Source organism: Lepisma saccharinum, chromosome 29 (genome assembly GCF_977018435.1).
Source record: "Lepisma saccharinum chromosome 29, izLepSacc3.1, whole genome shotgun sequence".
Lineage (NCBI taxonomy): Eukaryota > Metazoa > Arthropoda > Insecta > Zygentoma > Lepismatidae > Lepisma > Lepisma saccharinum.
Window position 1 is genome coordinate 48,753,844 of NC_139257.1, and position 17,403 is coordinate 48,771,246.

Sequence of the window (17,403 nt, forward strand, 5' to 3'; positions counted from 1 at the left end):
ACACCTGCAAAAATGATGTGACGCATGCTTGGTGTTTCTCTGCTTCTGCATATACTGGATGTGAATGAAAGAACCCTTTCAAAATTTTCTTCACCCCTATAATAAAACATAAGGGCACACATCATTTCATGTGAGTTTGGTTGTCTATGGGCAACTTGCCTGGTTTTTATAAGCAAAGTTCTTATTACCCCAAAAATTTCTGCAAATGGGTTATTAGAACATTGCATAATTTGCTTGATTTCGCTTGGGTATACTAGATTGTACATGTAACTATTAGAAGTTTTTTCTTTACTACATTGTAGAATGGCCTGTAACCTTTCAAATAAATCATAGAACACTCATTTTTATTCACACATATTTGCTTCACAGCTGGGAAATTGAACTTTATGAAAAAAAGACGTTAACTTGGGATTTTATTTAAACAAGCATTGATAACTCCAGAAGAAGTAGAGCTATTGTGTTCAAATTTGCAGGGTAAATGGGACATTTATATATGATGTTCGTATTACCCCAACAGCAATCTAAAGCTATTCAGTTGAAATTTCTAACTTATGTTCCATTAACCCCAAATGGGGTAATTGGAACAATTTTATGGTGTCATGACAATTTTTTTTTTTTGGACGAGTATTTGCAATGCAGGTATGGTCATTATTTTTTTCAAAAATATGCAAAAGATGTCCTTTTAAATGGTAGAAATTTTTAAAAAATCCATTAGTAACTTTCTGAGTAATTTACAGTGGAACTTCTACAGGCTGTTTCCTGTTCTAATTACCCCGGTCTCCCCTATAACGCGTGAGTCCTCTTTTTTCAATTCCATCCCCATATTTTGTTTCACCTTTCTGTTTTATTTCATAATTACTACGCGTAGTATTCATGATTGATGGAATTAGTGTAAAAAGCATTAATAAATATTAAGAAAAAAAACTACTTTCTTGAAGAATTACAATTGTAGACTGAAAATAGTGAGTGTTGTAAAAAATACAACGAACGAATACTCGTGTGACAGAAATAAGCCCGAGTGCCGGATGGGAAATCTCAATGTGAATCGATACGAAATCTTCAGGGATACGTCATCAGTTTTTCATATTTAAATAATCGTAACGAACCGTAAAGTTCGTGGGATCTTACGAGTACCTAGAATGTTAACCAATTAATCAATGGGTGATGTCAATTACTCATCATTCATCCTCTGATGAGAGCACTCGTCATTGGCATGACGAATTAACGCTTGGCAATGCGAAAGGTACAAAATCACACTAAGGAACTAAACTACAGAAAAGACAATGGTCACTCGTTGGGTTTTGTGAACCGTTGAACCTGAATCATGGCTGGGTGTTAGGCTAATTACCTGTCTATCTGAAGTATTAGGCTGAATAGAATATGCGAAGTCCTCTGTTAGCTTCTCCAATTTGTCGACCAAAGCGTCGTTCCACTTCTCACCTACTGCTCTGCTAAACACCTCCTCTCTCAACTCCAATCCCAAAAGTCCGTCCCCTCTCAGCTTGTCTCACCTCTATATCACTAGGCCATCGAGCTCTTCCTCTATGCCGAATCGTGTTTTTTAATTGCCACCATGCAAACCGCTGACTCTATAACCAGAAGAATTACCTGTTTCCTGAATGCTCAGGAGGTTTGCATGGCACAACACTGTGCATTGTTTACATGCCTCAGAGGCTGAGACAACTGAGAAAAACAAGTGAATGCCCTGGTCAACGTGAAGCATTCAGAGAGACTTAATAAAATAAACATATAATCTTAGGGATTGATACGTAATAACATATTTAATAATTTCACTCACCCTAAAAATTTCGTTTTCTGTTTTCCGGGAGCGAAATCTGAAGCTGTAGAAAGGAAGAAAGATCTGCTAATAGGTATTATCCATGTCCTTCTTGACTTGAGTTGAAAGCAACGCAAGAATTTAAATATCTCGCATCCTGCTCGGTGGGAGTTGGAGGTGCTTGATTGTTAACATATTAAAATCCGGAGAGCAAGCCGTACAAACAAGAGTTTGTTTAGATTAACGGATTGTAAATAGTCTATGTGAAGCCTGATATTCGAAGTTAATTGGCTGCGAGAGGTGTATCGTAAGAGGGGGTATAGCTCTGAAGAGCTACGTCTACACTTAACCAAGCAAGGGGGCTTGGCCCGGGAAATAATAACAACACTCACGATTAACTTTAAACACTACAATTGACTGGTCTGGCAGGGGTGTGAGAGAATGAAAGACAAGGATAGAGGAACGTTCGTTACCTGTAGATCTCGAAGTGTGCTACCTTCATTTGGTGCAAAGGTACATAAACCTTAATCTTGAAACTCAGCTATCTTATCTACAGGGTAGGGTTCTTTGTAGACAACGAAACCAGACAGGATGCCTTCCAATGGAGACGTTTAAACGAATATATTATTTAAACACAGGATACATGGAGTAAGAATTTTACATGATAACCTACATTCTTCTATAATTTTCTCGTTTACAGTCAATTTTCATCTCAATATTCTTTTATTTGTACTTCCTTCATAATGGTCAGATCTGGATCGGGACTTCCTTCTCAATGGACGGTCTGTATCTGGACTTCCTTCTTGATATGAAGGATCTGGACTTCCCTCTTAATGGACGTTCTGGATCGGGACTTCCTTCTTGTCTTCTTTGTGAACTTCCCTCTGTATTTCAATTTAGGTTTTGACTATTTAACGAATTCCTTTATCCTTTTCCAACTTTTTCCTTTAAGCTTTGGGAATAATACTAATATCCTCCCTCGGGGCTGCAATTGGAACGCGCCACCACTAACTAGGTACAACAGAGTGTATACTTGGTGCAAACGATTTACACGCGCATCCAAGTAGGTGCTACGGTTAAACCGCGCAACCAAAAAGTGCTGTGGGGCGTCGATCAGAACGTGCTCGCCACTGATGTACACAAAATTTCCCCTATGGGAATGGTAAATCAATCAGACAGATGCAATATATGTTCAAAGACACAAACTTGAATCAGTGCTTTGACTTCCTTAATTTTCATATTAACTTACATGTGATCACTGATTTGATTTATAAAATATATATATGAATTTACTTCTTTCATATTTATTCTTTGTCTTCTTATAATATATTCTATTGTTTTTCATCTTTCCAATTTGCTTTGTTCTTATTTCTAAAATTATTCACATATATTATGCCAATTCTTAACCTTGCACGCCTGGTGCTGCCATCTCTATTCGTCTTTGGCAAACTATTCACATTACTTGGTCCTATTGGGTACGTAACAAGTGACAATCGACTCGCTGGTTCGTTGATGAAACTCTGATGAACTCTCCTTAAATCCTATGGAGATAAAACACATTCTCGGATCTGACCCCTTCCTCAAAAGAAACCTAGGTACGGGCCTGATGCAAGGTGCACGTGTATACTGTGAACATTGCCTCAGGTCTGGCGACAAGGACTGTTGGACAGAGCTGGTTGCCCATGAAAAACTAAAAACTAAAATGTTGCGGCATTCAGTTCAGTTCATTCTGTCGTTTCCCAAATTAAGCAATGTGGGCAACTTGACAATTTTCTATGTCCGAAAGGAAATTTTGTGAATATTATGGTACGACTGTCAATGAGGGATGAAATCATCCATCTTAGGGATGGATAACCCTCGTGTGTTACTGGAAGGAAAACTCCTAGTGTTTCCTTTCCGACTTCCCTTCTGCTCTGTAATCCTTCTCACCGAATTGTTCGTCTTCGCAGGAATCGGGAAGGAGACAGCGCGCGACATAGCCAAGAGAGGCGCTCGACTCATTCTGGCCTGCAGAAACGTGGACGCTGCAAACGAGACTAAAGGTAGGACCTTTTAGCCTTTATCATATATTCTAAAATGTATTCTTGTTATTCTTTACAATAGCTACATAGATATTAATAACCAGCTCAAGCTTTTCTGTCTATGAACAACGAACATACTCTCTTGTGAACCAAAATCCACGTAATTGCTATCACTTAGTCCTTGATACATCTTTAGTTTAATCTCCTAGGTATAGGTATAACATGAAACAAGGACATTTTTAAATTGCAGATTGCTACTTGTTGACCTTATTACAAGATAATTATTTCTAATTCTGAAACTGTGCCTTAAGCAGGTGTTTAGTGGATGAGCAAAGTACTTCGAGAAATCACTGTTCCTGTAGGTGCCTTTTTAAAGCGCCAATCTTGAAGGATTTGGAAGACTGTTATAATTATTTATATAAAGGGGCACTAAGTGTAATCATTTAACAATTGTACTCTTAAAGTTATATGCTTTGATGTTGTAATTAGAAAGTTACCTTTTATTCTGATGAACAGATGCTCATCTCAATTATAGATCAACTGGGGGAGTGCTGTGGTCGATAAACTGAGCCTTCCTTCTTATTTTATTGCCACTAAAGCTTATTTTGATTTCTTTGTTTCCACCAGGTGGAAACGTGGCGCTTAAAATTAAGTTTCGACCCGAGAACCCTCTGGAGCCCATTCGAAGCAACGGATTGCGGTGAAACTTGGTGTAGAGACCATTGGGAAGCTAGCGCTGGTGATAATTCAAATTTTCACCAGGTGAAAGTGTGGCGCTGAAACAACAACCAAAAGTCGGACATGCAAAACTTTATTTTTAGTTTGTCAGTACAGCAGTGCTCAGTACATGCATCACCGTGCACGAAGCGTTTCCCAGGATGATATTCACAGTACACTAGATTTTAGCGTCACATTTCCACCTGGTGCTGAAAATATGAACTAGTTCTTTCTGTCAGCATTCGCTTCTCCATTGTTTCCATAGCATCTATACCAAGTTTCGCCGCAATCTGATGATTTGAACGGGCTCCAGAGGATACTGAGTAAGAAATTTGAATTTATGACCACTTGGTAGTCCAAGTACATGTTGTCTAATCATGAAAGTTTACCACTAGGCTGTACTTTCATTTATATTATTTCGCTGTCACTCAATAACGTATTTGTGCCCTCTATTTCTCATCGTATGGTTTATTTTCGGGCAAAAATAATATTCTCTTATCTGTCACATGTTTAATGACCATAAAATGTTAATTAATCATGTATTTTCTGTTGCAGATGATTTAATAAAGACTACGTGCAACAGTAACATCATTGTTAAGAAACTTGATCTTAGCAACTTCGAATCTGTTCGTGAATTTGCGGCGGACATTTCTAAGACGGAGCAGCGGCTGGACGTCCTCATCCACAATGCAGGAACGGCGCAGACCTTCCACAAGATGAAGAACGACAAAGGGATCGAGATGACGATGGCCACTAACCATTACGGACCATTCTTGCTCACTCATCTGCTCATAGGTAAGATGTTACAACCGTTCTTATATTGTGTCGGTTGAGTCATTCCGTGTTCAAACAACTGAAATGGTTTCGACTTCTTCCACCAAAAAAGTAAAGGATGTCTTTCTCGACTTACATAATAGTCATCTTCTTGCCAGACGATTTGCAATTGCAATATACTCGCTCGTTCTAGAATCACAGGACTAAAATATTTTGTTGGCACTTCAGCGCTCGAGGTAATTGTGGCTAGTTTAATTTAATTTAGACATTAAATATTTTGAATCCGATTTTTGACAAACTAAGATTTTGTTTCTATAGTAACCTAAGTGAAAGCTGATAAAAGTAGTTCTGATGCAAGTAATGGCATTCCTGCATTAGTGATCTATTGATAACAGATCATGAACAGCTGCTGCCAAATAAACATGCTGAAATCCTGATTGTGTGAGTGTGGTATGTACAGTTTTTTTAAAATGTTAATTAAAGATGTCCTTTGTGCATTGCACAATTTCATTAAGCCACATAGGGGCATGGAGGTAGGACCATGGGCGCCCGGAAGGGGGAAAGGGGGGGGCTTGGCCCCCCTGGAAAATGAAAGTCAACCAAAAATTATATATTTTTGACATATAATTTCATTTCAGCCACAACAATATTTATTAATTATTGTATGAATATGATAAATTCAAATTTAAGCAATGTTTTTTAAGGGAACAATACTATTATTGGGGAAAATGTGCCTTGTTTGCCTCCCTGGATAAAAATACCTTCCTTTCCCCTCCCTGGAAAAAATCCTGCGGACGTCCATGGGTAGGACCCCACGCATTCTTCATCTTTCCCATGGTGAAGGTAGTGTGATTAACACAGTGCTCTGGTCGGTCACCTTTACTCTCCCATATATCCACTGATTAGACAGTTTGAGCCCTAGAGTCGGTTTATTTTTGCTGGGTACCATTGATGAAAATGAGCAGGTGATCCTGAAGATGCCATCCAAAGCCAAATGTCAACCTCATTTCCACATAGTACATCTCAATAACTGAATTGTTGCAGATTAACAAGGCTCTAGCATCTGGACGTATGACTAGGCTTACCATATTTTTTTGGATCCAACCCAGGACATATTCGCGATCAACTTGTTATTGCTAAATTTCAGTTTTTTTTACAAAAATAAATTGAAATTATTTAAAAGCCTTAACATTTTATTGGAACACTAAACTATAAATTGTACAAGAAAAAATATTAACATTATTTTCACTTTGAATGTTTCTAAACACATTTTCTTCCCCCTTTCCCTTCACACAACCAAAATTACCGTTAGTGTTATCAGCAGTATAACAAACCAACTTTTCTTCAAGTTTGTATTTTTTTCACACACTGCAAAAGTTACCGAGTCAAAATTTGAGCAGTTTCACCTGACACTTCATTGAAATGTAAAAGTTTAACTTGAATTCCCTCCTCTATGCTGAAGTATCTTATAACAATTGCAACAAGTTCTACTTCACTTCTGTTTGAACTATCCATCGATACTGTAACATAATCAATGTTTTCTAAAGAGCGCAACAAATTATTGAAAATAAATGGTGAAATAACATTAACAATTATTGCCTCGGCTTTGGTTCTAGCAGATGAAAATTTTGTGTCACATAACTTTTTAACCAGTTTAGAAGTGCAGTCTGATGTGTTGAAACTGAGTTCGTGTCTAGCAGTGTGGTATGAAAATGTAGCTTCTCTGTCTAGACCATCAAGATGCTCACGGAAGTATGGAGACGGAACTGCTCGGAAGTCGATACCTCGAAGAAAGAAAAGGTATAATTGATCCTTATAATTGATCGATCCTTGCATGTTCAGATTCTGAAAATCCCGGGCATTTTGCAATCCCGGACAACACTAAAAAATAGGACTGTCCGGGCTAATCCCGGACGTATGGTAAGCCTAGCTATGACCAATATAATCATCTGTAGAACTGTGTGTTTTTGTGTTTTGTCCTTATACGTGCTGAGTGTCCCTTTACAAACCTCAGCCTCTAGCCTCGGTAATGAGATTCTAGACCTCAGAGGCAGATGTTGATTGCAGTTACAGTAAGGGGATGAGCCCTGTATAATGTGACAGGTGAAGCACACCAATTTTTTTTTTATTTCAATCAATCAATTTCAAGATATGAGATTTATTCCAAACTAGTGACGCATCAGATATGTACACAATTTTTTTATGACCTGTCAATAGAGGGAGACACGTGCATGCTAGATTGCTTGATTGATCTAGTTTATTTTACTTCGCGTTTTGTGCCTCTTGGCTCATTTGCGAAGATGGGGATGAGTGATGAAATTGATGAGGACATTCACAAACAACCAAGCCTGAGCAGGATTCGAACCCGGGACCCTTGGCATCTCAGTGCGATGTGCTAACCACTCGGCCACAGGGTCCGGCACGTGCATGCTAGAGAAAATGTATGTACATATATGAGAATTTGCTCACTTTCTGATATCAATATTGCTTTAAGGCACTTAAAAGTCAATGCAGTACACCCTGTACTACACACTGATGCAGCCAACGAGTATCTGGAACCCCTGACTCTCAACCAGTATAATCCACTGTGGAGCTTGCATTGTGCCACCCATATGAGCTTTGGATTGTCCCTTAATCCAATTTATCTTATCACCATTCACACCCACCCTCACGATTAGTTAAAAATAGCAGAAATGGGACATTACATAAACTAGTAAATCAATCAATCAAACTTTGGTGAGCAGATTCTCATGCATTTTTACTCATACAAAATGGAAGTATGTGCTCCAGAATTTTTACTTCTTTTGCGAGGAACAACACGTTAACAGCCTACTCTGAGGTCACTTCAGACATGGGATAAACCTTAAGGTAGTTGCTGAATATCATATCCTGTCAGAAAAAAAAACCTAATTAGACCTTCCACTTATTATACGGCGTACGCTTTTAGAAGGAACATGAGTTCAGCCAATACGCAGCCAGTGCTGTCGCGCTGCTGCCAAACCAACTGCTAGCGGTAAGGAAGCACAGAGATTTCGCCGTGCCCAATATTCAGCTTTTTATGTACAATGCATGCACGTGATATTTTAGTACAATGAAATATATAGTAAAGAATTCTACACAGGATTATATCATATCACTGCAGCATATAAGAGAAACTCGTACGTGAAAGTTTGAAGGTATTTTTTATAGAGGAACTGCAAGGTCATCGTCATCGCTCTCGTTTCTGTTTTCTGGCATGTTTCTCAGGAGATTTGAATAGGGGTTCACCGATTTCTGTGGTAGATACGTTACTCTGTTTTATAATACGCAACACAATATGCACACAGACACCACACGCTTTAGCAGTAGTTTCTCGACTCGGAGAAAACACTGTTTCAGCACGCACTTCTTCCGACGCCAATTCCTTGAAGCAAGAATACACTAGATTTCTGTCTTGTGAACGTAATATTTTACCCTTGGTGCCTGTACTACTTGTAATAGGTTTTGAGAGCGACATTATTACTTTGATTTGATTTACTTTATTTTATTTAACTTTTCTGTCACTTTTGGCTAATTGCGAAGATGGGAATGAGTGATTATATGATGAAATTGATGGATGGACATTCACAAAATTCATGTCCAGGCCAGGATTTGAACCCGGGAACCCTGGTGTCGTAGCGCAATATGCAAACCACTCCACCAGGGGGGCCGGTGTGAAATTATTAACACTAGCGGAACACACACTATTGCATAACTATCGAACATAAGGGCTGGACTTCACAGCATGCTACGACGCCAGGGGTCCCGGCTCGGTCATAGGCGTTTGTAAGTGTCCCTTCATCAATTTCATCATATCATCATCCATTCTCATCTTTGCGATTAGCCAAAGGTAGCAGAAAAGCGAAGGAAAATAAACCAACATTTAATCAATCAATAAGGGCCATATTGAATCGTCTCACAACTGTTCTTCGTGGCGTATGAGTATAATTATCTTACACCGCCCTTGTTACGAAAAAACTGAACTGAAAGTGACTCAAGATTCGCAATGTTCGTAAACGCCCACGACAATGAAGGGCCATTGTTCATATTCAGCCGAATTTGACACCCATAGCTTTACCAAGACACAACTCAGCGGGGTTAACAAGTTGGCAAAAAAAAAAAAAAAAAAAAAAAAAAAAAAAAAAAAAAACAGACGGAACACTGAAGGAAAACGAAGGGTCATTGTGTGCAGTGACGTGCGGTGATGTCGACACTTGGGGTAGCAATCAGTGGCGTGTCCAAGGGAGGTTGGTGTGGGCATAATCCCCCTCCCCCCTTTAGGGCCCAGTATTGCAAAATGAGGAAGGACTACTGTTAATCCCACCCACTTACGAAAATCCAAAACATGTTGATTTGACTATTAAGCCAGGGTTCAAACTTTGACCTGGGCATTGGTGTTATTTGTGTTTGTCCCTTCATCAATTTTATCGTACCATCTTGACGATTAGCCAAAAGTGTAGGAAAAGCGAAGTAAAACAAACCAAATTAAACAATCAATCAATGATTTGATTTATGCTACTTAGCGTCGCTGTCACATTTGGTTAATCGCGAAGATGGTACAATACAATTAATGAAGAGACAAACACAAAAAACACCCATGCCGAGGTCGGGGTTCGAACCCGGAACTCCTGGTGTCATAGCGTGCAGTGATAACCACTCCCCCACGGTTGGTTGATTTGGTGTTTAAGTCCACTTTATGTACATAAAAGCTAATCGGGACTGGACACACAGTTTAAAGTGGGATCCAAACCACTATGTGCGTCCACCTGGTACCGGTCCGGGGCCACTTGCACTCCCCCACGGAGGTCGGCCGACAACAAAGATGAGTGGAAAGTTCTAACTATTCGGATACGTGGGTATCGGTAAAGCAAACTGCGTATTTACTCAGTGGTACGTAAATTTCAATTGGATTTTTGAAACACCATATGTGCATATGATTAACGTTTTTCCAAAAAATTTGCATTGCTTGATTTCCCTAATTTCTTCATCTCACGATATCGTTACTGAAGTATCCGGGCTCGAGCCCTGGCCTGTGCATGAGTATTCCTTTGTAACCACTTTTCATCCGTTTAATTTAATCAACGTTCATCGTCATGGCAGATGGCAGTTAGGTAAAGCAATGGAAAAGCAACGCTAAAGAAAGGAAAAAGAAAATACAAATAATTTCATCCCAGTGCATCTGCAGGGCATTGTGAAATCAGGAGTCCGGAGTTCTCTGTTTATGATTGTCCCTCGTGACTTCCATAAGCTCATTAGCTACTTATCGCGATTAAATCTATACAGCTAGAAAAAGTGATGGAAGGTGGCAAAAATTTAATATATAATAGAGGGGATGAACAGGTAACAAAATACACTTTTTTATACTTTCTCAAATGATATTCATTTGACTTTTTGAGTTCTGGGATACATTTTACATTCCAAATTATTTCATTATTCACTGCAGAGTACAACACATAGGAACAAGAATGCGCGCTCGTCACGGGTTCGAATCCCGGCCTGAATTGTTCTTTGTGAAGTCCCTTCATCAATTTCATTATATCATCATTCATCCTCATTTTCGCGATAACCAAATGTGGCAGAAAGGTGAAGTAAAATAAACCAAACCAACAACAACAATTAGAACGCGCGTTTTCTTGCCCAAATTAATACATCCGTATTTATGACTGTTTAGCTTACCCATATGTTTTATTGGAGGCCAAATTATTAGTATATTTAAATAAAACACTACTAAAACGAGAGCGAGAGAGAGCGTGAGCAAATATTTGTTATTTAATCATTATATATTCCATATTTGAAAAAAAAAAAAAAGAAACCATAACACTTTTGTCTGCACAACGTTTAAAAGGTTGTGTAAATACAGAGAACATAAGTACTGCAGAAAATTTTCCCCCGAGTTCTTTAGAGGATTTACAAAGGAATCGAAGGGAAACCAATCCCCTATCTGTCCTATAGGAGATAGACTGGAGGACCTGAAACCACGGGCCTTCAGCCATGGGAGCGGGGAGGGGGGGGGGCGAGAGGCAAGAGAGGTACAGGCAGAAATCTTCCCTTTCCCTTCGGGCGGTTGTCTATACCTGGATCTGGTAAGGCGGAAGAAGAGCCAGCTAGGGTATTCAGCCTTGCCAGCTGATCACATCGAGGGGCGAGAAACGCGTGGAAAGAAATGTTGCATATGAACTGAGGAGGCCTCACGATAATAAATATTGTGATTTGAAAATAATTAGAGACGTGAGATTTATTGATCTATCTCTGCTAGACTAGCTACTCCTCAGTGCACGTCACTGATTGTGTGTGTGTAGAGACGCGCTGTTTCCCTTGTTTCTTAGAGAAACGATAACTCCGGCTGTAGGCGACGGAAATGCATGGGACTTGGACAGTTAGGTTCATAATGTCGTGTCCCATGCAATGATGGACCTTAAAGTGGCGAGTTTTATAAAGAACTTCTTGCGCGCAATCCTAACTGTACAACGTTGCACTCCTGCTATTGGCTGGTCGCCAAGGACACGCTCTCCGTAACTCCGCCCGATATCGCTTCTAAAACCGTGCGTCGTATAGTTCCATATAATTTGCACTTAAAAAGAAAACATTGAATCAGTTAATAATAATATTAATCTCAAAAGACCTTTCTTCAATTATCCTCCCACAAAACATCATCTTTGAATCAGGACACATCATGATCTCTCTAAACAACTACCATATCCTAGCAACTTGAAGGAAATTATTTGGGGGGGGACAGGCATTTGGCTGCCCAATTATAGGTCTCCACCAGTGGCGGCGATTGGGTTCCAAAACCGGGGGGCAAAGACAGTATATTTCCCTTTGTAGAAAAAAATTAGCGTAGTGTGGGGGCAAAAGTGGCAAAAAGTAGGGGGGCAATTGCCCCCCTCGCCCCCACTGGTCTCCGCTAATTACATTTAAAAGTTACAGCTACAAATATACATGTCACACACATACAAATAAATTTATGGTTGATTACATTATCAGAATTTTACATGCTAATGTAGAATATGCTCAGTCGAAAAAATCACATTATGTAAAAGTAAAGCAAAGAATTATGGTATGTACAAAAAAGAAAATAGAAATTCACCACATAAGTATAACAATAAATTATCATTATTTTTCTGACAGGAGAATTCAACTAATGATTGTTATATGTAATACATTCACTATGGAATATGTATATGGATATGAATGTTGAAGTATATTCGAGTATATTTTGGATGCAATCTTAACAGTGCAAATTAATGTGTCCGTGCTTCATATTTTACTTGAACACGTTGTCTTCACTTACAGATTTATATTTAGTTGGTCAGTTATTTAAAGTTGTACATCCATTTGGGGACTGATTTTAGAAAATGTTATTTTTCCTAGGTAATGTGGAGGTACAAACCACTGAATATGTTAATAATATGTGAATAGTTTTAATAATAATAACCATTCAACACTAAATTACCTGTAACTAAATGTCTGCTGTTTGATGTTCCAGAGTTGTTGAAAAAGTCCTCTCCCAGTCGCATCGTTGTGGTTGCCTCAGAACTGTACAGGCTGGCGAGGCTGAACCTGGATAATGTTAACCCAACAACCTCATGGCCAGGCTACATCTACTATGTGTCAAAATATGCCAACATCTGGTTCACCAGGGAACTGGCTAAGCGTCTGGAGGGGACAGGTATGTACACCTATTCTATTATAGTGTTTTTCATTCCTCTTATTTCTCTGAAGCTTTTGTAGAGAGTATTATCTCTAGAAAACAACGATGTATTGCATCATGATAGATGCAATATCCAAATAGTATATTTTGGCACCATTTTACTTATCGATATTGTTGAAGGTATGGTGCAATATATTTTAGTACAGATTTTGTTTCAATTTAAAATCTTAACTATTTCTGATTTCCACTCCAGGAATTTAATCAAAGTATCTCTTATGAATTTCGTTTTGATACATTTTTCAAGGATATCAATACTATGTATATTCTCAGAGATGGCATGATTGATATCATGAATATTGTTACAATGCATCTTCCACATTCAGTGGTGAGAGAAACAACAATATTCGTCTTCATTATCACAATAATGTTGTTATGCTGTTTGATTCCATGTATATCCACACACTTCTTGTTGCTATGCATATTGTTATGATTTATATTGTTATTGTTACAATATATATTGTCAACATTATTGTTAGTGTATTTTTCTCTTAATAATGTTACAGCCTGTATTTTCAATATTTTTATGGTGTATCACTTGTCCTGAATGTTATGATTATTTTCAAGACTATTATTATAGTGTATTTTGCACAAATATGTTGCAATGTATCTGCCAACAATATTATGATTTTGATTGCTACAGATATTGTAATGATGTATATTGTTATTAGAATGGTAATGTTTTTTGCATATATTTTAAGATGTATATTCTTATTGATATTGTTAGGATGTAGCTGATATTTATAATAAGGAGATGCATTGCATGTAAGGCAACTCTGCTAAATATTACCCTCATGCTATATTCTTTGTATGAATTGCACACCATAAGCATTCATCTAATAAACCATTGGATTTTTAGTTGTGACGCAACACATCTTTTGTATTTTCAGGTGTCACTGCGAATTGCTTGCATCCCGGGATGGTGGATACTGGCATTTGGCGAAGTGTTCCTTTCCCCCTCAATCTCCCCCTGAAGCTTCTGATCAGAGGGTTCTTCAAGGTATGTAGTCATAGGCACTGCTAGAAGTGTAAATTACTAGCTGGAGCAATGTTTTGTCAAGCCTTAGGTCTAGGTGGGTGATTCTATTGTTTAACATGGTGATAATGAGATGGCAGGGGGAATGCTTTGCGACAATTTTGCTATCTGGGGATACCTTTCCCCTGCATTCCCCTTACTTCGAGCATTGTTTACAGGCTATTCACACCCTGCTGAAAATTGTGTCTACTATTTTCAGTAGATCTATAGGTGTTTTGAAAAATCTACGGTGTTCAGATTTTCAAACAGATATAAATAGAAATCTTAATAAGAATGAACGAAATGTAATACTTAGTCACCATTTTAAGCTAAAAACACTACATACATATTATTGATAATACTGAAGAAGTTATTTTCACTTTTAGTTTCTCTACTGTACTGTTTTCAGTAGATCTATAGGTGTTTTGAAACATCTACTGTGTTTAAATTTTCAAATAGATATAAAAACAAATTTTGAATCAGGAGGAATGTAAAGTTATATTACAGCCAACATGTTGAGTTACATACACTGTATACAATATTACATGCAATACTAAAGAGAATATTTCACTTGTATTTCTTCTACTGTACATGCATAGTAGGCATTGAGTTTCAGTAGATTTCCGAAAGACACAGTAGAGTTCAGTTGATAACAGTAGATTGTGTCTACTGAAAACAGTAGAAATTTCCAGCAGGGCGTCAGTCCTCAAATAAAGCCTGAATTTGCACCAAACCACCTTGTGAGAATCAACACTTTCACAACTTATTTTTTAGTGCTGATGGTTCAGTATCTACTTGTTACTTCACATACATGTTAACATATATCTAGAATTTTTTCTTTTTCTTTCATTTTGCTTAACTTCAAATTTGGGGTTAAATTTTTTTTAATATGTAAATTTCCTCAGAATTATTTAACTATTTTCTTTTAGATTTCTATGATTATTGCCTTGAGCTGAATATTTTTTAGTCTTTTAATGCTTTTCAAACTTCTGTCATAAAAATAAAATTGGTATTGCACATGTACTCTTTCTCTCACTACTTTCTAAAAATTTCTTAACATATTGCCAACTTACTGAAATCAATATTTTGATCAAAAACCTTAAAATTATCTTTGTGATAGTGACTGTATGGTTAACTTTGAGTGATTTGTAAGTAATGCAGAATATACAGTATACACATATGTAAGAACATAATAGTTTTGGATGTTTACAAATATAACTTAATGTCAATTGACAAATACAATTTCGTCTGCATATTGCAGTAGGAGGTTGTGAGGCAATTATTACTTTTATTAATAATGTTTGTTTAAATCTTCAGAATGCAACAGAGGGTGCTCAAACAACAATTCACTGTGCAGTTTCTGAGGATCTTAAGGATGTCACAGGGAAATATTTCATGGACTGCAGGGTGAGTCTTGCTTTTGATTCTAGACCATAATAAAGAAAACTCTCTGATATCTACCAGGGAGGATGGGGGAAGCTCCACTTCTAGTTGCAATTTTTTTTAGCTCCTGGGACCATATTTTTTGGGCCCCACCAACAATCATCAGCATGTTTTTCCATTTTCTATAAGTGGGTTAAACACAATGATGCTACAGAGTTAAAAACGTGTTTATATATTTGAAAAAATTTTGTATGTTAGTTTTTTAAGTTACAAATTCCACATGTTTTACCAGAGATTTATTTTAGTTGTTTTATATGATTTCTTCATTGCATTTACAGTTGTATAGATAAGAATTTTTCATAAGCAATATATTGAAAACAATAGAATACTTTCCAATAGAAAATTCATTACAATTGACCAATCAGTTCCGATTGACCAATCAGTTCCGATAGACTGTCTAAAAACTCATATTGGCTATCGGAACCAATTGGAAAAATTTCCAGCTGGGTATTGCTGTAATTTTATTAGGTATTTTATATGCCTTCTGCATACACATAGACGTTCATATTTACTATGTGTGAATTACTCACAAGATTAACAATATAAATTACAATTTTACTTACGTTTTTTTGCGAGTATGATACGTTTTCTTCAATTACGACGTTTCGAGAGATAACTTCTCTCTTCTTCAGGTTTCGATGTTATAAGCAATTCATAAAGTCTTAGCTTCGTCAAAATATTTCTTCCATAGTCAACAGGATCAAGGGTTAGGAAGTATACACACTGGCAATCGATCTTCCTATACTTTTTCCCCGCTCACATTTCACCTAACCCTTGATCCTGTTGACTATGAAAGAAATATTTTGACGAAGCTAAGACTTTATGAATTGCTTATAACATCGAAACCTGAAGAAGAGAGAAGTTATCTCTCGAAACGTTGTAATTGAAGAAAACGTATCATACTCGCAAAAAAATGTAAGTAAAATTGTAATTTACATTGCATACACATGTCAAAGAGTTTGCATTTGTCTCCTCTTTAGTGTATGTGAGAGATGAAGTTCAAATATTAACCTAACCAATGACAAATGAACACACTATTGACATGCACATGCAAAAAGCAGTATGGTCAACCTAAAGAAAATTACAGCAAAAGTACGGATAATGACTGATAAAATTCCTATCGCACCAGTCATAACTAAGGGGCAGGAAATGAAGGGGGACATGGGTTGTAATTAGTAGGGTCTAAACATTCAACATTTCAACTACAGATAAGAATTTTTATCAGTCTTCATGAAAACTATTGTAGATATTTGAGTTCATCCAAACTTGATATATAATATACACATACCGTGTTACAATCAGGGTTTTACTTGAGCCACAAGATGTTGCAGACCCACAATTTAACGTAACTGAATACAATTTCATTTTTATTTATAAAATTGAGTTGAACTAAAGCTCCCTGTGATCTAGAGCAACTATTCAGGCTGGTGCTCTCCCTTAGGGAGGATACACCCACCCACCCACCCACAATTCCTCATCCCCCCAAAACAGTGTCCACTCCCAAGAATCTATGCTCCAGAAACAACTGGTTAGCACATCGAATTTGCAGTAAAATCACTGAGCTGCGATAGATTTGATTCCATCACCAGCAAAAATAAATTGTTCACATGAAGAGAAGAGGTGTCCCCTTGAAACTTGAAACATAGTGTTAGTATAGTATTAGTATTAGAAGTACTATATGATGTATAATGTGCATTTACAAGTGCATATTAATAAAGAACCATTGACAGTAATATTCAGAGAATTAGCATTGTTATTTTCTACACAGGCATCAGTAAACAAGTTACAATCTTTACTGAATGCTTAGCGACTGTTTATTTTGTTGATGGCACTTGTCATTTGAATTTTTCTTCTATGTACTTATTGTTTGTATTGTAGAATTATTTATCTTGCAGTTTACGGTTCTCACAAGCACATAAACACAATTTTC

General features: G+C 37.4%; 1 protein-coding gene across 4 annotated transcripts in view; it reads left to right on the forward strand.

Moving 5' to 3' along the window:
* The window catches only part of LOC145981313 (retinol dehydrogenase 14), a 56,837-nt gene that overhangs the window by 38,492 nt on the left and 942 nt on the right, over positions 1 to 17,403 (forward strand). For all 4 annotated transcript variants that reach the window (XM_083114515.1, XM_083114514.1, XM_083114513.1 and 1 more), the window contains exons 3-7: positions 3,727 to 3,819; positions 5,071 to 5,310; positions 12,794 to 12,976; positions 13,906 to 14,015; positions 15,348 to 15,437. In XM_083114515.1, coding sequence (XP_082970641.1) covers positions 3,727 to 3,819; positions 5,071 to 5,310; positions 12,794 to 12,976; positions 13,906 to 14,015; positions 15,348 to 15,437 — 716 coding nt within the window. The remainder of the gene's footprint in view (positions 1 to 3,726; positions 3,820 to 5,070; positions 5,311 to 12,793; positions 12,977 to 13,905; positions 14,016 to 15,347; positions 15,438 to 17,403) is intronic.